The 25,129-nt window shown below is 36.3% G+C and overlaps 1 protein-coding gene across 1 annotated transcript; it reads right to left on the reverse strand.

The window, feature by feature from the left end:
• Nucleotides 1-1,234: 1,234 nt before the first annotated feature.
• Nucleotides 1,235-23,068, reverse strand: LOC140751792 (uncharacterized). Its single transcript, XM_073085836.1, has 3 exons — nt 22,524-23,068; nt 16,102-16,182; nt 1,235-3,843 (listed from the first exon to the last, which is right to left on the reverse strand). Exons 1-3 carry the CDS (start codon nt 22,794-22,796, stop codon nt 1,639-1,641), a joined length of 2,559 nt encoding a protein of 852 aa, XP_072941937.1. The 5' UTR covers nt 22,797-23,068; the 3' UTR covers nt 1,235-1,638.
• Nucleotides 23,069-25,129: the final 2,061 nt, after the last annotated feature.

Below are 25,129 nucleotides of genomic sequence, written 5' to 3' on the forward strand. Positions count from 1 at the left end.
TACTTTGGACATTCTTCCAGAAGATGCTGAATAGTCTGCGGCGTTTCTGAGTCACATGGACATAAATCGGAAGATTTTATTTTAAACTTGTGAAAGTATGCTAAATGATATCCGTGGCCTGTTAGTATCTGAGTCAATTCGAATGATGGAGTTACTGTTTCAAATAATTTATGTTTCGTTTCCAGGTTTTGACAGATTTTGCGCGTGTGTTCACCTTGAGCGCCTGGATTGAATATTTCGTTAGATTTTGTTAACCGACTTCAAAAAGGAGGAGGGTATCAATTCGGCCGGTATCTTTTTTTTATGTATGTACACGAATTACTCCGCCGTTAGTGGACCGATTTTAATAATTCTTTTTTTATTGTGTAGAGACTAGCTGGAAGTTGGTCCCATTTAAATATGGTTAGGATCCATCGATGGGTTCTGGAGAAAATGAGGGGAACTCCTCCACCCATGTAAATATAACAGCCATAACTTCGCCGTTTATGAACCTATTTTAATGCCTTTCATTTCGTGTGTGGACAATTGCTACAAGTTGGTCCCATTTAAATATGATGAGGATCAGAGTGGGTTCTGGAGACAAAATATGTATCTCCTCAACCGATGGGTATAATTGAGTTTTGTTTGAAGATATTTGGTGTAGGTTCTAATGAAATTGCAAAACCAGTATATCATTGACTATTTAAGGGTCTGATAATGTGGCTCGGAGTCAAAATATGTAACTCCTCAACCGATGGGAATAATTGAGTTGTGTTAGAAGATATTTGGTGTAGGTTCTAATGAAATTGCAAAGCCCGTTCATAATTGACTATTTAAGGGTCTGATAATGTGGCTCGGAGACAAAATATGCAACTCCTCAACCGATGCGAATAATTGAGTTGTGTTTGAAGATATTTGGTGTAGGTTCTAATGAAATTGCAAAGCCAGTTCATCATTGACTGTTTAGTTAGGTTAGGTTGGAACATATAAGACAATATAAAACTAAGCGAGCAGGGCGCGGCAGCGCCCTGCGAGCGGGCGGTTCCAATCAATGTAAATGCAGACCTTACCTGAATACATGATCACGTCTATATAATTTTATATTGTATTAATATAAATGTTATTATGTTATCAGGGACCGTTCAAGTATTACGTAACGCAATTTTAGATGATTTTTGACCCCCCCTCCCCCCCCTGTAACGCACCGTAACGTTTTTCTATACCCCCCCCCCCCCTCTCTAAACGTTACGTAACACTCAAGTGTCAATTTTTACCCGAAACTCGCAAAATATTATGTTATAGTTTTTATCCTTGGGATACTTTTACTTATATATTTACTTTATAATACTAAGAAATAAAACAACAGATTTTTAATCCGCAACACCGGGCTATTTTATTTATTTTTTATAAAGTTTTGGCTATAATCACAATTTTTTTGGTCCGTTATTCCTATTTTGGCTTTTTTTTAATAATAAACTCTGAAAATAAAATAACTTTTGTATCTTAATCTTTGGCAATTCAATTACGAACAGAAACCCAACTGAAATTAAACATTTTACTGGAAATAAAATCGTATTCTTAACAAAATTAAAAAATAATCAACTATTAACCAAGTATTTAAGTAGGCCTATAAAACAATTCGTTACTGGTTCTCTCAAATTACTGCTTCTCTGTCCACGGGTTTGCTAGCCACTCAGATTCCTTCATCACTGGCACCTGGAGTGCAGACGCAGACGGTTCTGGAATTGTCAAACCCCTTATATCAACTTCGTTTTCGTCGAACCAGTCAGCATCCTCAGACGATGTTTCAAAGCGGCGCACAACGCAGAGAAATTCATTCGCCCTTCTGGCAGCAAGGCGCTGTGGCCGTACTCTAGTACAGTCTGGGACAGTCTTGCCATGCACGTAACGACAGTGCATTTGTACACTCTTGTGCGAAGTGAAATAGATCCCACAGGTTGGACATACTTTTTTCTTTAGGTCGGATTGTACAGATGGACAAAAGAAATCGTAAGGCATCTCCTTAAACTCTTCTAGAGGAGGTGACAAGTCGACGGACAACCTCACAAGAAGTGGCGAAAACTTGGAGGTTCCTTTGTCTAGCAAACTGGGTACTACGAGCTTGCTTGGGGTTTGGAGTATTGGGCAAGGTGGCGGCATGAAAGTATCCGCAAACTCAGATTTCAATGCACTTCTCGCTGGTGAACAGCAGGATTCATCCGCGCATTTTATAACCTGTAAGAAATATTGCGATTCACGGACGTGAACGCTATACCACGCCAGATTTGGTTCTGCTGGATCCTGCATGCTATCTTCGGGCTGTCTATACTCCGCTGAAACGTCGTAATTATCAATTTTCATTTCTCTCCACAGTTCTGCAAGTGTTTCCCCAGCGTGCTGAAAATTGCGTTTTTCCAAATCAGCATCCGTAGTCATTCCTTTGTCGTCGAGATGAGAACCAAAATGTTCATGAGGCAGAATGACGCCTGCTAGTCGTTTGCTGAGGGGAGCCATCCGACGCTCAACTCGGTTATATGCGCTCCGCCCAGGTGCATTAGTCGCTATAAACAGAGCGAGGTTGTATTTTTTAAAGTGTTGAATCGCAAAGTTCTTGACTTTGCGATAACGCGGGTTTTCGTCCGGCCCACCATCTACAAAGATGATGATCACTGGCTTCACGGTATTCGATTCTGTCATCATTAAGGGTATGAATGACGGTATTGATAAAAGTGATTCGAAATCATAAGCATGGGTGTTCGCTGTGGAGGATGTGTGTTTCCCGCTCCTTATGGATATGTGTGTCGGCCCGCTGTATCCAACAGCTTCTTCCTTACCGAAACTGTTAGGTTCCACGTTGATGCCAGCGTATACAGAAGGAATAAGTTTGTGCCGCTCTGCCACGACCCAGTCATGATCAGGTAAAAGTATTCTGTACTCCATATGCATTAAAAGCGGGCTCTGACTTTTCACTGCTGGTAAACCTATTGGCACACGTGCCTTATCGTCTTGTGAAAGAACGAATACTTGCTGCGGTCCCAAAAGCGACGCGAGAGATTCCAGTGACCCGATTGTAGCAGTGCAAAATTCTCCGTCTTCGTGCTTTTTGTGCATCTGGGTCTGTGGTCTTGCTAACTTCACGGGTACGGTACGTACGTGCCTTCTTCCCTCTTGAGTGTTAGAAACGCGTGGGAGTAAATTAAGATATGTGCCGCTTCGAGAAATTTGGAATCCCATTAACAACAGCCTCTCATGCAGGTCGGACAAAGTGAGACAACTCCTAATCATCTCTGTTCGGCGGCGTTCATCAGCAGCGCTGCCATGAATGGCGATATTAATTATGGTCTCTAGGAGAGCAGGTTGCGAGTCAACTAAAGGGGGCTGTCCAAGGCCAGTTCGAGGTTGTGTTGCAACAGGATTGTTTGTCTGACGTTCAGTTTTCTCCAGTTTTTCTTTGGCTCGAAATTTTTTTGCACGGTTAGCAGAGTCTCTTTTTCTCTTTAAACATTTCTCTTCTTCTTTCAACTCTTTGCGTAGCTTTTTTATTTCGTCATGAACATCATCTTTGGCGATACCAGTGTCTCTTGCTTCAGTAAGAGCATTTATTCTTTGTTGCAGTAGACCGATTTTCTTCATAAGAGTTTCTTGAACCGGTTTGCTTGGAACATGTCTTGTGATGCCTGAATCAATAAAAGTCGTGAGTGGTTCCGTAGACGGTGTCTCCACAGTTTCCTCATCAGTATTCTGACTTTGCTCATCGTGGATATCGCTCATCTTTCGTTTGACGGCAATGCTTTCTTGCCCAGCGACTGCGACAATAGATTCCATAAGAGATGAACACGTGGATGAAGCTACAACATTCGAATCCTATAGACCAAGAGAAAATAAATTAAGAATAAGTATTATTGACAGTTACCACGCCGTAACCCTGCACCCGGCATGACGACAGCTGCATTCCGCTGAATCGCGTAATCGAACGATGCATAGTGGTGTTTCACATAAAATCAGTCTTGTTACAGAATTCTTTAAGTAAATACATATTTTGTTCTTATAATTATTATTGTAATAAATAAAGTACTTTTTAAAAACATTATTCGAATTCGAGGGTAGGTGTCAAAAAGTGAACACAATTTCTATTTGGCTTGTAACGTTTTTATTAAATTTAATTAGTATACTTACAATTTTATGTCCCTAATGAGTTTGTGATATCCCTCCTACCAACCAGCATTGATTCCACAGTAAATTCACCTTTTACCTTAAACACTACTTTTAAAAACTTCAACACATATACTTATAGACACTGCACTATGGACTCCCTACAAGGTTCATTGTCAGCTATGTCTGAACTTTTCACTAGCAAGATGGAGGAGTTCCAGAAACAACTGCAACAAAGTTCTACGTCCCCATCCACTTCAGCACTGGAAGCAGATTTTGCTGCTTTCCGTCTGTTTGTGCTATCTGCATTGGACACCATACAGAAGCAGATAGAATTTGTTGCACGTCAAATGGAGCGTCTAGATTTAAGGAGCAGACGTAAGATGGTGCTCTTCCATGGTGTACCAGAGCAAAAAGGGGAAAATGCAGCTGCCACCATTACAAGCCTTGTATCGAGCAAGTTGAAACTTTCCGAGATTACATCCAACTGCATTAGCCGCTGTCATCGCTTGGGTCGTCCCACAGAAACCAGACCCAGACCCCTGCTTGTTAAGTTCAGGGAGGTTGCAGTGAGGGACAAAGTCTGGTTTGCCAAAACCAAATTAAAAGGTTCAGGTATAACACAGTCGGAGTTCCTGACGAAGAGCCGCCACAATATATTTATGCGGGCTAGGCAACTCTTTGGTGTCACCAAGTGCTGGACCCGAGATGGTGTCATCCACGTGCTCGCTTTAGATGGCTCGCACCATCATGTAGAATGTTTGGCGGAGCTCGAAGCCATCCCAAATGCTGAACCATCCTCTTCTGCGAAGCCTGCGCCAAGTTCTAATAAACCTCAGGACGGCAGGGAAGTCACTCGCACCAAGCGACCTCATAAAAACAAGTGAATCTGGACACTGTAAGTCTCCTTTGTGTACGTAAACTTGGTTTTTCTCTTTTAATACTTTTATTCTTCCGGCTTCGCTGCATATTTAATTAATCACTGTTGTAGACTGTCTGTTGCTTCGTACTGTTTACTTTCCAGTGTTGTTTGGTGTTGTTTTTTAGTTATACTTTGTTTATCTCTTACGTATTCGCGGTAGTTTGTTATTTATTATTAATTTTTCACCTTGTTTTTATACTGTTTCCCAGTAAATCTTTCAATGTCAGCGTCAGTTGACACCTCACGTCAAATTATTTTAACCAAGTAATGACAACGACATACAGTCAAACGTCTAATTGCTTAGCGTAGACACTTTTGTCGCATCAGACTGATATAGAGTGAATAAACAAGTCAGATGTGTTGTATAATGTATGTACTTCCAATGTTGCCTGTTTATCGTATTTATTGACTGTTTATTTTAGTGTATGGTTTTATTTTCTTAGCTTGTAATATAAAAATCTTGTATTGTTTTTGTGTTTTCCTAGGTATTGGTAATTTAATTGAATGTCTTGTAGTTTTCTGTTCGCTTTTATTTTGTGTTGTTTTTGTTTTTAGTATGCTTTCTGATTGTTCTTTTGTATGCTTTATGATTTTGTCATCTTGTGTAATTATTTAATAATAATTTGATTTCTTTCCAAATTGCTGGCGGGTAGGAGCTATAGTGGATTATTTATTCATTTATATTTCTAAAATTATTTGTATGTTTATTTAGAAAATATATATATACATTTACTTATTGTATTTTTGTAAATAGATTTGTTTCTTTTTTTTTCTATATTTTATTTATTTATTTTTATTTTATTATTATTGATTTTGTTATGTCACTTGATAATAGCAATGAGCACTCAACCTCCTACTCTTCTGCCTCAGACGGATTAAGTAGTAACGTCAGCTTCGAAAGTATTCCTCCTCTAAATGTAACACTAGATTCTCATTTCTCAGACGTACTGAAAAATTTCAATGTTGTCCATATAAATGCACAGAGCATTCCAGCACATTACCCTGACTTGTTGTCTACTTTTGATAGCACACATATTCATGCTATTCTCATTTCGGAATCATGGCTTAAACCATGTCTCCCATCTACGGCATATTCTCTTCCAGGTTTTCATTTAATCCGCAACGATCGCACTATGCGAGTCGGCGGAGGAGTTGCAATTTACCTTCGTTCCCATATTCCTTTTTCAGTCATAAGTATGTCACCGCAGGGCGTTTCTGGGAATGAAGCTGAGTATCTCTTCCTGGAAGTCCACCTTTCAAATGCCAAATTACTTCTTGGTGCTTTTTACAGCCCTTCTCTCAGCGTCGATTACTTTACCTGCTTGGACAAACTGCTTGAAGATCATTGTCCTCTGTACGACCATACAATTATTATGGGTGATTTTAATACTTGTTTACTCAAGCAGGATGTCAGATCTCTTAGATTACAGTCCTTAGTCGATGCTGCTAATTTACATTTATTACCTCTCAGTGCTACACACTTTTTCCCCAACTGTGACCCATCTTTGCTGGATTTAATGATGGTTTCGTCATTAGATCACGTTGCAAAGCATGGCCAATGCGCTGCAGAGGGTTTCTCATATCATGATCTTTTATACTTGTCTTATAAAATCCGACCTCCTAAAGCAAAGTCAAAAACTCTCCTTCAGCGTAATTTCAGTGGAATGGACATTGTACAACTCCGGCATGACGCCGCCGAAATCGATTGGAGTATCATAGAGAGCGCGAGCACTGTTGACGAGCAGGTGGCACTCTTTAATTCCTTACTAGTGCAATTATACGATTTGCACGCCCCTGTTCGTCCAGTTCGAATTCGGCATCCACCAGCTCCATGGCTCACTGACGACGTTAGAGTGCTAATAAATAAGAAAAATTCTGCTAAATCGAAATATAAGTCAGATGCCAGCGACGATAATCTCGAACGATATAAATCTGCAAGAAATCGCTGTAATATGATGTGTAGAGATTTACAACGACGCCATATCCATAAATCGGTTCAGGATGAAGACCCTAGCAAGGTCTGGAAATTTCTTAAAACATTAGGAATTGGGAAATCAACAAAAAAATCTCTTCCGCACAATCTTGATTTAAACAATTTAAATTGTCATTTTTCCGTCACTTCTTGCATAGATGGCAAAACAAAAGAAAATACTCTTAATCACCTTTCTCATATTCCCAATCCAAATTATTCACTATTTTCTTTTAGTCAATTTTCGGATCGTGATGTCGAGAGAGCGCTACTTTCAATACCATCTAATGCGGTTGGTAGCGACTGCATTAGCCGTAAAATGATCATCCCTCTTCTTGACATACTCCTACCTTCTTTGACGTTCATCCTAAACAGCTCCATCAGTAAAAATTCCTTCCCTTCCTCCTGGAAAGACGCCCATGTGATCCCTTTGCCTAAAAAATCCAATCCATCCGACTTTGCTGATTTTAGACCTATATCCATACTCCCTTTCCTTTCCTAAAGTCCTGGAACGCCTCATCCACCAACAGCTTAGCTCCTTTCTTTCTGCTCATGCTCTGCTAAATCCATTGCAATCCGGTTTCCGTCCTGGTCATAGTGCGGCTACTGCGTTGCTAAAAATCACAGACGACATTCGCATGGGGATGGACAATCAGCAGCTGACGGTGCTGACGCTGCTGGACTTCAGCAATGCGTTTAACACTGTTGACTTTGATGTCCTCCTTGGAGTTTTGCGTTCACTCTACATATCTCCGACGGCAATTGATTGGTTTCATAGTTACTTGTGTGGGCGTCGGCAACGTATTCAAATTGATGACAAATTCTCCAACTGGTCCAGTACCACTGCCGGCGTTCCACAAGGTGGCGTGTTGTCTCCACTCCTCTTTACTATTTTCATAAATTCTATTACTCCACACCTCACCTCTCTCTACCATCTTTATGCAGACGATTTGCAAATTTACAACCAAACTAGCCTGAATGATTTAGCCAATGCTATAAATATAACCAACACGGATCTGACTTCTATTTCGATTTGGAGCAAAAATTTTGGCCTCAAACTGAATGCTGCTAAGTCCCAGGCGATAGTCATAGGAAGTTCGCGGCTGATGTCTAAAATTGATTGGCAAAAGTTACCTCCTATTAAACTAGACAATGTTACTATTCATTACAGTAACAAGGTTAAAAATCTCGGTGTCTGCATAGACCAACATTTATCATGGATACCGCAGATTACTGAAGTCAGCAAGAAGCTGTTTGCTGCCGTGAGCTTCCTTCGAAGGTTGAAAAATGTTTTACCTATTCCCACTAAAATAACGCTTGCGCAGTCTCTTCTTCTCCCAATACTTGACTATGCTGATGTGTGTTATCCTGACATTACCGAGGAGCAATTAAATAAGCTTGAGCGTCTCCAAAATTTGTGTATACGATTCATATTTGGACTACGCAAATATGACCATGTTTCTGAATATCGCGCGAAACTCAAGTGGCTCCCAATTCGCCTTCGCCGGAATGCCCACATTCTATCTCTTCTTTATGGCGTTTTATTTAATCCGAATACCCCTCCTTACCTCAAGCAGCGCTTTCAATTTCTTCACTCATCCCATGATCGATCCCTTCGCTCTTCTGAAAACCTTGCTCTCTGTACTCCTTCCCACTCTACTTCCTTCTACAAGAAATCCTTCACGGTAGTGGCCATCCGTCTTTGGAACTCCCTTCCTGTTTCCATACGTACTGCTAAATCCTTATGCTCATTTAAAAATCTGGTTAAGTCTCATTACTTACAACTATAACTCTGGTTTTAATAATTACTTCTTCTTAATTTTGTTTATTTTTATTTTTTAATATTATTTTTATTATTTTCCTTTGCTATTTTATTTTTCAATCATCTCTCCCATTCTATTTTAGTCTCCTTCTTTTACTGGTGCTTAGTGTATGCTATATTTTATTTATTCCAACATGTTTATGCTATCTTAGTCCTATAATTATATTTATTATTATTATTTGAACCCTACCTATTTTTCTATTCATCCCTACTATAACTCCTCACCTAAAGGTTGTCTGGAAGAGATCGCTGGTTAGCGATAAGACCGCCTTTTGTATTGTCTTTTAAATTAGTTGTTTATTTTTATATGTATCTTCTTTTATTGGGTACAATAAAGAGTATTGAATGAATGAATGAATGAATTCGCGTTCGCCCGAATTTAACTGGCGCAGTCGGTAGGATCGCGGTACTTTCGGGAGAATCGAACTTTTCTACCGGAAGAAGACGGTTCTAATCGTCGTAAAATCGCGATCCTCATATCAAGAACCTCAAGGGCGACTACCGCGGGAGTCCTGGAGAATTGGGAAACCCGTATCTGTACAAGACCCCGACCGGAGATGCAGTGGACGCATTGGTGAGTGCTCAGTAACCTCCAAGTTCCTTGCTCTATTTCCTGTCGTATTTTTTTTTATATATAAATATTTACATATATAATATAATTGTGTGAATATTATTAACATATTTTGATAAATACATAAATTAATTACTTAACTTTACTTAACTTTTGTTACGTGAAATTAATTAAAAACCGTAAAAATGTCTCTAAAAGATTGTGATGCTATTTTCAAGGTTATGTCCGATTTAATGCCTAAGTATGATGGTAATCCTAAAACATTGAATTACTATTTACGAGAAGTAGATAACTTGTTAAGCTTAGTAGATGACCAGTCTAGAGTACATCCCGCTTTATTGTGTCTTATTAAAAATAGACTTAGTGGAAAAGCGGTAGACGCAATCGCATACGAGGACTCACTTAACTCGTGGGAAGCCATTAAAAGCGCGCTAATAAGACGCTTGGGCGAGCCCAGGAATGAAATTCAAGTCATGCAAGAGTTAACTCGCATGCGTCGCTTTAAATCTGAGGACGCCGAATCTTTTGGAAAGCGGCTTAGGGAAGTGCTTGATATATTATATTCAATTGGCAAGCACTCCGATAAAAGTTATTACGAAAATATGGTAATTGAACAATATGTAAATCAATTAGAGTTTCAATAGGGGTTCGAATAGCGAAACCAAGTTCATTAGAATCTGCGATAGTGGCGGCTCGACAAGAAGAAGCTCGCCTATCGTTTAACCGTGGTATTAATTATAATTATAACAATATGCCATACACGCCACAAGCAAAACTCAGGGAACCAAATTTTTCGCAATTTTGTTTCCGAAGAACTTTTCTATAGTCCCGACGACCAGTGCGCCGTGGAGTGCAACCAGCCGGACTATGTGGACTATACGTCGTATGAGGAACAACAGGCTTATTACGACATGCCTGCCCCCACTGATGTCGAACAGGAGGTAAGTCACGAACAAAATTTTACCTAGGACGAGTACGCCAACGAACCCAGGTTCGTTGGCGTACTCGTCCTGGATCAATAAAATTAAATAATCACGATAAAGATCATTTACCTTACATTGAGCTTCCGGAATTTAATGGCAAATTTTTAATCGATACTGGTGCTTCAAGGTCAATGATATCCCCGGACGTTATTTTCGGTACTATTTTTGAATACGGTATTGAATACGAACCATTCGAAGTCAGAACAGCCCACGCTACTACTAAACACGAGCACGTTGTCTATTTACCCTTACCACCAGCCTTTAATTCGGATATTTTCCATAAATTTTTACTTTTCGACTTTGACCCTAAATATAAAGGTTTAATAGGCTTAGATCTTCTTAAAACCTTGGGTAGTAACATTGATTTAAAAAACAAGGTGCTTCACACATCATCAGCCGACATTCCTATTTACTTTGATTTTCCTGCAAAGAAAATTAGGATTGAACCAAGATGTAATAAAATAATAACAGTTAAAACTAACTTCACAGACAGCCAATATATGCACGATGATTTTATTTGGTCGATTGGCTTAAAATCACCAGCAGCAATGGTTACAGTGAAAAATGGTTTATTCAAAACTTCGATTATTAATTACAATGAACAAAAAAAGATAATAAATAATGACGTCCCTATTAAATTACAGCCTTATTCTAATAACACATTTATCTCTGAATCTAAAAACTATAAATTAAACAACATAAAAATAAAAACTAACATAGATAAAATACTTGTGGAAAACCTAAATAAAATAATAACTACGCATATGAACGAAGAAGAAAAACGCGAAATTAATAAATTATGCTATCAGTATAGAGAACTATTCTACTCAGAAGATATCCCTCTTACTTTTACTCATGCAGTTAAACACGAACTCAGACTGACGGACGAGAACCCAATTTACGTTAAAAACTATAGGCAACCACCCCAACAACGAGCTGAAATTGCTAATCAGGTTAATAAATTATTAAAACAGGGTATTATTAGAGAGAGTATATCACCATGGTCATGCCCCGTTCATATTGTTCCAAAAAAACCGGACGCATCCGGAAATGTAAAATGGAGACTTGTCATTGACTACAGGCGACTAAACGATAAAATTATTGAGGACAAGTATCCTTTGCCTAACATAAATGATATCCTCGACCGTTTGGGACGCGCTCAATATTTCACTACGTTAGATCTGGCTAGTGGTTACCACCAAGTAGAGATGCATCCTAAAGACGTAGAGAAAACAGCTTTTACTACAGAGCGAGGTCACTATGAGTTTCTGAGAATGCCCTTCGGACTGAAAAACGCCCCAAGTACATTCCAGAGATTAATGGACCATATATTGCGAGGTATAAGTAATGTCTTTACGTATCTCGATGACGTTATAATAGCGTCCACATCCCTTCAGGAACACATAGGCAAAATTAAAGAAGTTTTTGATAGTTTTAAAACTCATAACCTAAAAATTCAACTAGACAAGTCTGAATTTCTTCAAAAACATGTTAACTTTTTAGGGCATGAATTAACCGATTCGGGTGTTAAACCAAACAAGGAAAAGATACAAGCAGTTCTTAATTTCCCGCTTCCCCAAACACAAAAAGACATTAAAGCATTTTTGGGACTTGTCGGATATTATAGGAAATTCATTAAAAATTTTGCAGCTTTAACTAAACCTATGACAGTTCGTTTAAAAAAAAATCAAAAAGTCGTTCATTCACCAGAATTTTTAAAAGCTTTTAATAAATGTAAAGAAATTTTGACTACTGATCCAATTTTAAAATATCCCGATTTTAACGAACCGTTTATCTTAACAACGGACGCTTCTGATTTTGCACTAGGCGCCGTGTTATCGCAAGGTAAAGTAGGATACGATAAACCGGTAGCGTACGCGTCAAGGACCCTTTCAGATACTGAAACGCGGTACTCAACCATAGAGAAGGAGCTTTTGGCCATAGTCTGGTCCGTAAAATACTTTAGACCTTATTTATACGGACGTAAGTTTACGATCTATACTGACCACAGGCCCCTTACTTGGTTAATGTCCATAAAAGACCCTAACTCAAAGTTAACCCGCTGGCGTCTCAAATTAGCAGAGTATGATTTTAACGTCGTATATAAAAAGGGATTACAAAATACAAACGCAGATGCATTATCGCGAGCTAAATTATTTCACAATAGTTCGGAATCCTTAGCAGTAAATATAGACTATAATGAAGAAAATATAATTGAGAGAATTTTTGAAGAGGTTAGGAATGACAGTCAGAATGAAAATGTAGTAGAAAATGAACAGTTAGGCGATGATAGTAATAAAGTTAACATTACGGAGAGTGCACCGTTATCCCAGTTACAGCCTGAGCATGATAGTATGAGCGTAGTAACAGTCGAGCATCCGCCAATAGAGACTAACGAGACTAACGAGAACGAAGTAGAAGGTGATAGTCAAGGTATACCTATCTTGGCAGACGCGATAGATTGACAGTTGAAGCAGTTCCATATAAGATCAACACCTGGTTCTGTTTATAGAGTAGATAATAGGTCGACAAGTACACGATATACTATTAAAGACGTCTTTATCCCAGTCAATAATACCGAACAAGAAGTAATTAAATTTTTAAAGGAACATACGATTGCAGATAGAGTATTTCATTGTTTTTTTTATAACGAAGAATTATATCCTATTTTTTCAAAAGTGTATTCTACAGTTTTTAATAATAGAGGCCCCAAGCTATTTAAATGTGTTTCGCGTGTAACGTTAGTAGAGAATAAAACCGAGCAACAAGATTTAATTAAAAAATACCACGAAGGCAAGACGACGCATCGTGGCATACAAGAAACTTATAAGCAACTACATAAAAATTACCATTGGCCTAGCATGCTGTTAACTATTCAAAAATATGTAAATCAATGTGATACTTGTCTAAAAGCTAAATATGAACGTAATCCGTTAAGACCCCCTTTAGCACTAACGGAAACCCCCACGAAACCTATGGAACATCTATTTATGGACCTTTATTCCACAGGAGGAGCCACATTCCTTACTATTATTGACAATTTTTCAAAGCATGCGCAAGCGTTTCCATTAAGCGTAGCTAACAGCGTTAATATAGCAGAAGCGCTACTACAATACTTTTCAGTAGTTGGACTACCCCTTAAAATCACCACAGACTCTGACACTAAATTTGAGAATGATGTTATAAAAGAAATATGTGCTTTACATGGAATTTACATACATTTTACTACCCCATATAACCCAAATTCTAACTCACCAATTGAACGCTTTCACTCTACCATAGCAGAAATAATTCGTATACAAAGGATGACCAATAAGGACGATCCAATACAGAGCATTATGAGGTATTCAATTTTAGCCTATAATAATACTGTTCATTCTGCCACCGAGTACACCCCACATGAATTGTTATTTGGACATACAGCTTCTCGGAACCCGTTAGAATTATATTATAGTAAAGAATTTTATCAGGACTATGTTATTAAGCACCGCATGAACGCTGAGGCAGTCCAAGAATGTGTTGCAGCCCATATGTCGAAAAACAAGGAGCAGGTAATTGCAAGGCGTTACCAGAATGCACAAGAGCTAGCCTTTAAGGTAGGTGAAACAGTGTACAAGCAGGTAGCTAAAACAGCACGTAATGATAAAACCAAACCAATTTTTAAAGGTCCGTATAAGATTATTCATTTGCACCCCAACAATGTGGCGGAGATCATCGGTAATCACCCTAACTCGAAATCTATAAGGGTACACTTCAAATTGTTACGTAGACCCAACCTTGTTTCAGGACGATCGTCGCCGGTGGCGTCATGCTCTACGCATGCTTCACAGCAGCAAATGTAGTCATAGATCCCGTAGATAGCACAAATGGTATACTTTTGTTGAGAGAAGGAAAAGCTCTCAAACAAATAGATTCCTTTAGTCTTGCTTGTGTTTACAACATTACTGATTTACGTGTCACTACTAGTAAATTAATGGCACTATTTTCTAGCATAAAATTGGCAGAATCTCATGCATCTACTAATGAATTACACAAAACTTATAAAGATCAAATAGATCAAACGTTAAATCTTATAGATAAAAAGATTTCGTTTATCACGCCTCACGCGAGAGCAAAACGTGGTCTGATTAACGGCTTAGGATCCATCGTTAAGACTATCACTGGCAATTTGGATAATGATGATGCTATTAAGTACGAAACTGAGATATCTAACCTTAAAAATCAGATACATAAGACTCAAAATTTACAGAAAAAATCGTTAGTTTTAGCAGAAACAGCAGTTAATGAGTTTAATAATCAGATTCATAAAATTAATGAAAATCAAAATAATTTAGTTAAGATTATTCAAAATACGAGTACTATAAGTAACGCACTTATAAGTCATATTAATTTTCTAGATATGTACGTTCAAATAGATTTTAGTTTGCAATTAATATTAGATAAGTTAATGGTACTAGAAGATGCGATGTCATTTTCGCAATTAGGAGTAGTTCATCCTAGTATAATAGGACCCCATAACTTAGTTTTAGAGATTTTAAAGTTAGAAAAGTTATTTTCATTTAAGCCTGTAGTTGAAATAAGTGTTAGTAATATTCACGTTATAGAAAGAGCAATTAATGTAAAAGCATATAGTACACAATATTCTCTCACCTTTATATTAGAAATCCCTTCCATAGATAATAATGTGTATGATTTTATCCACCTATTTTCCATCCCTAATAAAAATAACCTTGCTATTGTCCCTATATCCAAATACCTTATACTTGGAAGTGAAGAGTACACCTATATGCGAGAAGAATGCCGTCCCATAAGAGAAGATATTCATCTATGCAAATCGTTGGAGATGAGATCGACAGCATCAACTGAAGATTGCATCCCATTACTTATACAACATAAAAACGCAAACTGCACCTATGCGAGAATCAACTTGAAAGCTGCCAAAATACAGAAGATCGGAGACAACAGTTGGATTATCGTCAGCAATGAAGGAGTTATATTGAAAATTCAATGCGGGTCCAGGACAGAATATAGAAGAATACAAGGAGTCAATATAATAAAGATAACTAGCGATTGTCAAGTTCGTCTCAACAACATAACTCTACAAAGTCACTTAAATACTATATATTTACATGAAGTCATACCTGTACCTAACGAGCAATCAATACCGCAAGAAAATATTCGATATGAAGTAAAACTAGAAGATTCCTCTCTGGACAACTTGCATCATCTCATTAACGAAGCACAAAGTCTAAGAAATGAAGATGACAGCTGGCCTATAATAACGGCAACTCCAAGTTGGACTTCTATAATATTCTACGTGATCGTAACTTCCATTTTGGTCTGGAGAGCTTATAAATGGTTCCAAGGAAGAAAAGCTAAGACGACGATAAGTAGCGAGGACGCTACTGGAAGCTGCAAGATGCGCTTCCGTCTTAAGGAGGGAGGAGTTACCACGCCGTAACCCTGCACCCGGCATGACGACAGCTGCATTCCGCTGAATCGCGTAATCGAACGATGCATAGTGGTGTTTCACATAAAATCAGTCTTGTTACAGAATTCTTTAAGTAAATACATATTTTGTTCTTATAATTATTATTGTAATAAATAAAGTACTTTTTAAAAACATTATTCGCGTTCGCCCGAATTTAACTTGACACATGCGATAAAAATAACATAATATAAAACATATACAAGCAGATGCACCTGTTTTTGTTGAAGAGCAAGCGAAGTCGAGGGAACATTGGGCCTTAGTGTTGCTGGCGTGCTTGATGTTTTCATAGGTAGCTAGAAATATATAATACTTATGACCAGTTTTTTTTAATAGAAATCAAAGTTTGGATTACATAGATATATTGTTCTACTGACGTAGGGTAGATTGGCAATATCAAACGTTAAGCGGGACTAAAAACTACTTATTTATGTGTGTGTGAAATGCCATGCCCCAAAGTGTGCATCGCTAGTGTTACTGCTAATAATGTATCGATATCGATTAAATAAACATATCAATAACAAATTTATTCCTAAGGTTGTTCACTTGTATCCTGTTTAAGTGACTACTTAAACAGGTCACATGTGGGACACCCGATTAGAACGAAGTTCCTTTCATTTTGAAATAAGTATTGTAGGAGGTATGATTAAATAAATTTACAATGTTTAGGAGTTAAATGATAAAAGAAATAAGTAAAGGAATGCTAATAAAATTGTTATCCATATTTTTTTAAAGTTACGAACATAAACATTTTGTTTTATTTTTAATTTTTCACAATCCACTGTTTATTTTTAAAAATGTTAAAAATAACTAAAACTACATACACACGAACACGACAAAACAATGTACACATACACAGCAGACGCGCGCGTCGCGTGTCACTGTTAAGGGAGAGAGAGGGAACGAATAAGTCAAATCCTATACTTGGCCTGCCCCCTCTCCGAGCGCGTACGCACTATAGCAAAAGTGTCGTGACGTGAGGATTTTTCGTGACACTCGCCTAGCCCCCTTACCCAGCGTACCGCGCAATAAGGAACTTCGTTTCAAAAATATTACATGATATGTAGTGTGGTTTGAATACGGTAAACCTACACGACAACTTATGGATGGTTTTTATAAAGATTGGGTTTGTTGGCCTATGATATACCTTAAATAAAAAGAAATGTCTGAGGTGTCACATGTGGGACACCCGATTGGATACGAAGTTCCTTTTGTTTTGAAATTGATTTGATATATATATATCGATCGAGATATATATCGATAATTTTTTATCGATATTGTCAATACCCAACACAAAAAAATTGATAAGGAATAGCAACTATTCTCGTAATTATTTACATTTTTATTTGTATTAGTGTGCATTCTTAGTGTTTATGTGATAAAACTCGAAATTTGTTCCCATCTTTTGGTATATAATACTTTTGTAATAAGTCTAAAATATTGCATATAAACAGCTAAACAATTAATGCAGTACTTATATGTGAAATGAATATTTCTGTGGGTTTTCTTTCTTGAATGAAATACAAGCAGGTACAGCACACGAAACCAGGATCAATCACTTCTACTAAACACTGTTTTAACATTTTTAATCAGAGATCTTTAAAAATAATCGAGATTTTTTTTTACCACAACTACTATACTATGCTATCGAATTGCCAATCTACGTACGTGGTACCCCCGGCCATTGATCTATAACTAAAGATCCGCCACAAGCGGGCAAAACTTGAAACATACAAAATACGGCAAGTGGTGTAAAACGACTCCAGCCAAGTCCAGTCGCTCTCGCGCGGCGTAGTAATACACACGAATGTCACTGAACACGTTAAACGTCATTATTTTGAATTTAAAGCCTCAAAATGCCTTCTTGTGCAATGCGTAAATGCAAAAATTATGCTCGAAAAAGAAACAAACTTCATGGAATCACCTATCACACGTAAATGAAGAGAAATTATTAAATTTTGTTTATTTTTCGTGTTCGATCCGCCATGATTACGTGAGTAACCAGAAAGAGACAAAGTATGTTTTTGTCAATGAAAGTGATAAAGACGCAAAATGCATGGTCATAGATCAACAGAACTAAAGTGACATTTTATTGAATCTGACGATGTTCATATGTCGTATGACGTATTAAATCTACTATAAAATTAACTTTATGTAAAAAAGCTTATTATAATGTAAATCAGTACTTAAATGATAAATCCGTATGGTATGACAACTCCAGCTCCAACATCAAAAATTAATTATATGTACCACTATGTAAAATTGTATATTATTTACTCTTTAAAAGATGCAAATATGCACACGTATGGAGTTTCTTGCGCCGCTTCTTCTCCATAGCGAAATACCTTCCGAAGCGGTGGTAGTTTGTTGACTTTCAAAAAGTATTCTATATGAATCAATTTTGAATAAATGAGATTTGAATTTTGAATTTTTGAATTATGTTATAGTTTAAGATCCCACTGCTTAATTTTTATATTAGTGTGTTTTTAGTCAAAATATAACATTTTATGGTTTATTTTAATAAAATAAAATCGATATATGGGAAATTCTGTATCCTAATCTTTAAATTTCCTTCGATGCCTGTGGTAAATAATAAAAAATATTACCATAAAATTTATATAGGATAGTATACGGTATTTTAAAATTTCTTTAATTGAATAAATATTTCAATCATTAAGGTCGTATTTCTTCCTTAACCTAAACATAATTTAATAAACAATCTTTGTATAGCCAGAAATAAATCCTCAAAAAAACCACGGTAAAATTAAAATCTTATATATAAAATTCTCATGTCACAATGTTAGTTACTCTGTACCTACTCCTGCGAAACGGCTTTACTGATTTTCACCAAAATTTATACGCATATTCAGTAAGTCTGAGAATTGGCTACTATCTATTTTTCATATCTCTTAAGTGATAAGGGTTGTTCACCCTTAACATTTTTTTATTTATATGGCAACACAATGCTTGCTGGGTCAGCTAGTACATTTATAAAATTTACACAACTTTGCAATTAATGGTCGTGTGTAAAATAAAACTGATAATAATAAACATAGATTAGTAAAGATACTTCGCCGTCTTGAAATTGAAATAAGCCACAAACGGCTTAATAGTAAGTTCTTTTTTGAATTCTTGACAAATAAAGACATTTTTAGAGAAAATTTACGAATAAATAACTAATACTGCGTAATTTACATAATAAATAAATAATTATTTCAAATATTTTAGAGACATTTTAGCACGGAGACGTGGCAAAACTTTTTTACGCAACTATTTCAATTCTCAAAACTGGGTACATTTTCTTGTTAGGAGTGAGTAATATTTACTAATCTATGATAATAAATATAAACAATTTTTAAATCGTATATTTTAAACCAGTCGATACATCTGTATAGATACATTCTTTCAAATTATATTTTTATATAATAATAATTTATTTAGTTAAACTGTACTATAACATTTCTAAGTAAACGATGTACTAAAACTATTATCGACAGTTTTGGACATTTTTTACCTTCTGTTCCATTATTTCTTTGTCTTTGACAAGCATGCGGATCAATGGGAAAGCCACCATACGTCCCGTTTTTACGGGACAGTCCCTTTTTTCGATGCTTCGTGTCGTTGTCTCCGAAATGAACCGTTGCCATTGTCAATTAAGTAACAGTAAATAGTATAATTGTGAAAAAAAACATGGGGTGCTCCATTTATCAGTTTTCATAAAGCGCCCCACATTTTTTGCACAATTATACTATTTACTGTTCCTTAAATGATACCTATATTGAAAATTATTTTCTACTTTTTAGTTAATTTTATCATAAAAGCGTGTTTTTTATTATTTTTAACTATATTTTTTCAAGTAAAAAGTATTTGACATAAAAAAATCGATGTCCCGTTTTAAGTAAGTAATCATTGGTCACTATATTCCATGGTCAATATTTACGTTTGCGTACACTTGAAACGCAAGGTCAAACACTAGTTGTCTTTTTTGATCACATTGTTCTAATAGCTCTGTCCCTTATAGAACATGTGTCTATGTAGTTAAAGGTAAGTAAATTAAAAAACGTGCATGTGTGCTATCAAAGCAGTTTCGCCACAGTATAAGGATATACAGTATTTTATCTTCATACAAACGCACGAAACGCAAGCCACGCCTACTCGCCTCGGGCCGGTACTAACTCGGTACACGAACATTCGTGAATGTGCCACGGTGACGAGCGGGTGATGTGACGGTTTTGTAAGATATTTTGTTGTTTCAAGAATAATATGGCGAAGAAAAGTTATAGATTATATTGTGTTGTTTTTGGTTGCTTCAATTCGTCAATAACACATCCAAATATAACATTTTTTAAACTGCCTGGAAATTCCGAAAGGTAAGACAATTACAATGATTTTTATGTTAATACTAGATACTTAATCTACTAGGTACTACTACTACTAAATTAGATTAGTTTTTAATTAATACAATTTGATATTTTAAAAAAATACGTATGATTGTTGTAATTTTGGTTCAGTAGACAGGTGTCAGAGCTTGTTATTTGAGGTTATCCCTCTTCTGAATTAATAGAATAAAACTATTTCTTCGACCAATTTACAACTTTTATTATTCCCGCGCAAAATAAAACTCGAAACTGTTGATAAACGAAGGGCTTGCTTGCACAACGCACGCGTCGTATTTATTCGTCGTCGCGCGGCGCAACAAAGGCTGAGGGCGTGGCTTAGCGGCCTTTCGGCACCCGTTTGTTCGCGCGATATGCCGCCGAGGGACTATTCTGAATGTGGTAATATAAATATTAGAAAATGAGAATTGATCTTAATTTATTTAGATCAATATTTTATTATTGTTGTATTATTTTAAGATCGTCAAAAATAAGAAACTACCATTTGAAAGGTATTTTCTTGATAGGTCAACACCTTTGTTTACATTTTGGACACCCAATTATGAATCGGAGTATAGATTATAATTAGAGATACGCCGAATATTCGTTTGGTATTCGGTTTTCGGCGTATTCGGCATCTTTTTTGGTATTTGTATTTGGCCGAATTATTCGGTTTTGGTGCCGAATATATTCGGTTCGAGTAGGTATGTCTACTTTCGTGTATACACGACACGGTACATAACTAAAACACAAAACTTCTTATGTAAGATTTATGTTATATTTTAAGTCAAAGAAATCCTATGATAATTTAATAACATAAAGCAATTAAACTTCAAATCAACATTTATTTTAAAACCTTAAAAGAACATATTTATTACTTACGAGCTGTGCCCCGCGGTTTCACCCGCGTTAAAAGTGTAAATACTCTGAAGTTTTCATGGGATTTAACTTTTTTGCGCTTATCCCTAATTCTTTTTCCAAAATTAATGTAGCCTATGTTACTGTCTATAACATCAGCTAATTGCCAGTGAAAGTCCCATCAAAATCAGTACAGCCATTTTAAAGATTAGCCGGAACAAACCAAATTTGAAATAATATTTTTTTCGTTATAAGTACCGTATGTACCGTATTTTTTTATTTTCCTATTATGTTATATGGTCTTAGTAAAATGTTGTTATTTTGACATTACAAACAGACACTTAAATTTTAATTATTTGTATAGATTCTAAAGTTAGTATAGTTAACATTTATTTTAAACCTCAAATCAGTATTTCTTTTTACAACTTAAATCAAAGTTTTAATGAACACAGGTAACTGGCAAATTGACAATAATGGACACTATAAAAGAAATATTAGAACATGTTTACGCGGCAAAACAATGAATTGGTAAACCGAATCATTCGGCCGAATATCCAGTTCGGTGAAAGTTAAACCGAATAATATTCGGCATTCGGTTATTCGGTGAAACCACTATTCGGCGCATCTCTAATTAAAATTATTATTAAATATTGTATTAAATATTTAAACTAAATTTTGCATAATTTATGTTAATTTATAAGCTATCATGTCGAACATATTTCATATTTTATTGTTGTAACTGTCAAGTACCCAATTATAAGAATAGTTTTTATTACGTAATATATACATATTAAAAAACATAACATGTATTTTCATTCAACACTTTCTATATAATTAACTATAGCGTTCATTTGTATAAATAAAAAAATACAACATTTACAATCAAAAAATTAAAAAGAAAGTCAAGTATGCAGATGTAATTAAAAAACTGTAGGCAGGCAACCCTAACGCGTTACCGTGCCCAGCGCAACCGTAGGTATCTAATTCAAGGACAGGGCCGAGTTAAATTACTGTATATCCTTATACTGTGGTTTCGCTCAAGTTTTATCTTAAGTTAGTGGGCGTATAACGTGTCTAGTATAAAATGTCATTGCCCCCGGCTAAACAGCGGGGTTGGTATAATTTTAATGTTGTCTCATTATATTATAATATTATTTAATAATATTATATTATTATGAAAGAATATTAAAAAATCCGGGGAGTATTCACTGCCTTGAGAATTTGCTGGGGCAAAGAGGGTACCCCCGAGACCCGAATAATCCGTTCCCACCCTCATATTGCAAACGCAAACGCGGCATATGAGAGACCGGTGGGTACGAAGTCCCGTCTTACTTACTCTTACTTCTACGTACGTTAGTATAATATATCTATGCATATTATAATACTTATGTCCTTAAACTTACCTGTGTAAAATAACTAAGCATTGTTGCTTTCTTCTTCGTGGCCTTGACCTTCAACTCTCGTATAACACCATTTATATGTTGAATATTTTTTTCTTTATTTTTTGTTTTTTCTTTAGCCGATCTCCAAATTGCATTTTTTTGACACAGTTGCGCTGACAAGTCAGAATGAGAGCCTTTATAGGCTAAGAACAACTGGTGATACAAGTCTCCTTCTTTTGAGGACATTACAGATCTCACTTTAATAACACCGACTTCAGCAATGTGCTTGTGCATAAACACTAACGAATACTGACAACGAAAACAACATTAAATGACGTATAATACAATCTAGGGATTCCCCGTGAAATATGAACGAAAAGGTTTGCCAACTTGCGAGAACAGATTAAAAATGACAACCAGACTATACAATGAGCGTGTTCCCGAACCCGAACAATTCCGAATCCCGTGAGCCTGCTCATTCAAGGGATTCCCCGTAAAACGTAAATGAAAAGGGTTGCCAATTTAGGAGTTTTAATTCCCTATTTTTTTATTTAAAAAAATGTTACGTAACGTGTATTAGGGAAGACCCCCTCCCGCCCCTGTAACGCATCGTAACGTTTTGCAAGACCCCCCCCCCCCGTACGTAATACTTGAACGGTCCCTCACTAAAAAGGGTGAAAAAAAATTTTTCACAAAAAATACAACCGACTTCTATGTCACTACAAAGTAAAAAATAATTCAAATAAATGTTGGTTTAGTACATATTTCTGAAGTCGGCGCTCATATTAGACACGCAGTTTACATCGTTATCCAACGAAATATATTGATTTCCAACGAAAATATTGATTTCCAACGATCCAACGAAAATTTTAATTCTGTTTCTTTAAATTTTATTTTAACTGTTTTTGTTCTCGGGGTGAATGCTATGAGTTGTGTTTTATTAGGTCCAAAATTTAGTTTAACTTGAGATCCCCATTCAATTATACTTTTTAAGGCTTTATTGGCTATTGATTGTAAATCAGCTGTACTTTTGCTTCTAATTATTAACAGAACATCGTCTGCAAAAGCCTGCAGATGACATCCTTTTGGTAATTTAACATTGAATAGGTCATTCAATATCAAATTCCAGAATAGGGTACCGCACACTGACCCTTGGATGCAACCTCTGCTCATGCTTTTGCTGACTGATACATCAGTCATATGTATCAGTCAGTCAGTCAATATGTTTCAGTCTGCCGAACAACGCCGGCCACCACGCGTTATCAAAGGCGGCTTGAATGTCTAGTGAAATAGCTAATACCTGTTTTTTGTCTCTTTTGCTTGCTTTAATCAGTAATCAGTAATCAGTATTTATTGCATAATACAGGTGTTTTACAAGGTTTTTGGACGGTTTTACATTTCTCTGTAGTTACCCAGTGGGCATGCAATTTTTAATTCAACTAAAACTAAATATATTTAAGACGGTGTAAATATAATTAAATTAAATTAATACAGGAGAAAAATATTACATTATACACTTAAGAAGTAACAGCTATCATTATTGAATGTCAACATAGATTGATAATATGAATAATTTAATAAACAATTTAATACAATGGAAATAATTATGTCAAGATATTCATTATACATTCAATAGTTTATCATTAAGGTACTCGTCAATTTCATAATAACATTTACTTATTAATAATAATTAGGGCGAGCGAAGCGAGTCCTCTATAATTCGAAAATCTTGCAAGCTTTCCATCCCTTTTTTGAAAAAACTACAGGGCTTATAAATTTGAAACTTAACATAGTTACTTAAGGTCATGTCTAGATTGGACCAACACGATTGAAATAAGGTATTGTACACAAAAAAAAACACTTTTATCAAATTTAAATTTAGTGTAACATTGATGGCTGTATGACTTGGATTATTTTTATTTAAATAATGGCAGAATAAAAAAAAACGTCATGATGAATGCAGACATTTATGACATAATTATGTCAATCAAAAATACGAAAATGCTAAAGGTGGCAGCGTTTCACCGAGGTTTCACCGGTGTATTTTAAAAGCGTTTTGTTTCAAGTTTTTCTTTGTTTTATAATATAGGAGTAGCCGACGAGCATACAGTCCATATGATGGTCAGTGGCGTAGCTACCTAGGGGCTAGGCGGGGCAGTGCCCCGGGGCCCTCAAACTCAGGGGGCCCTCGAACCCTTACCAGAAATCTCGATCGAACGGAACTTTTCCCATTTTCTCCCATTTTCAAAATAAATATGAAATGTTGCAACCCCACTTTAAACATGACAACTCAGTTGAAAGTAATTTAAAAGTTATGCCTAGGGAATTCCCCTAAATTCTTTCTAGTACTTAGTTTTACCTCAACTAACTCAAGCATGGACTGTTCACCAATCATGCAAGGAAATAATGAGCAAATATGGAGTGCTAGAATGCGACCTAACGGATGTATTCCGCCGTGGGGCCCCGGCGTTGTAAAATAGGGCCTCCCCCTCTCTTTCCGTGGGTGCCGTAAGAACCGGCTAAGGGCGTATCCCTTATTGCAGACCACCTATGCACAAATGTGAATAGTTTGCAGACATATGTTTTTTTGTATTTATTTGTTAGTATATTGCGGTTTGGTAGACATA

Source organism: Epargyreus clarus, unplaced genomic scaffold (genome assembly GCF_041222505.1).
Source record: "Epargyreus clarus isolate Ecla_fem2 unplaced genomic scaffold, WU_Ecla_fem_2.2 ptg000023l, whole genome shotgun sequence".
NCBI classification, from domain to species: Eukaryota; Metazoa; Arthropoda; class Insecta; order Lepidoptera; family Hesperiidae; genus Epargyreus; species Epargyreus clarus.

What these genes read in the sequence shown, in the direction of transcription:
- LOC140751792 (XM_073085836.1), bottom strand. Translation starts at nt 22,796, where the DNA reads ATGCACAAGCACATTGCTGAAGTCGGTGTTATTAAAGTGAGATCTGTA. An exon ending in TGCTTAGTTATTTTACACAG is followed by an intron (nt 16,183 to 22,523) that starts GTAAGTTTAAGG and finishes ATATATTTCTAG; the next exon opens with CTACCTATGAAAACATCAAG. An exon ending in TTGCTCTTCAACAAAAACAG is followed by an intron (nt 3,844 to 16,101) that starts GTGCATCTGCTT and finishes CTTGGTCTATAG; the next exon opens with GATTCGAATGTTGTAGCTTC.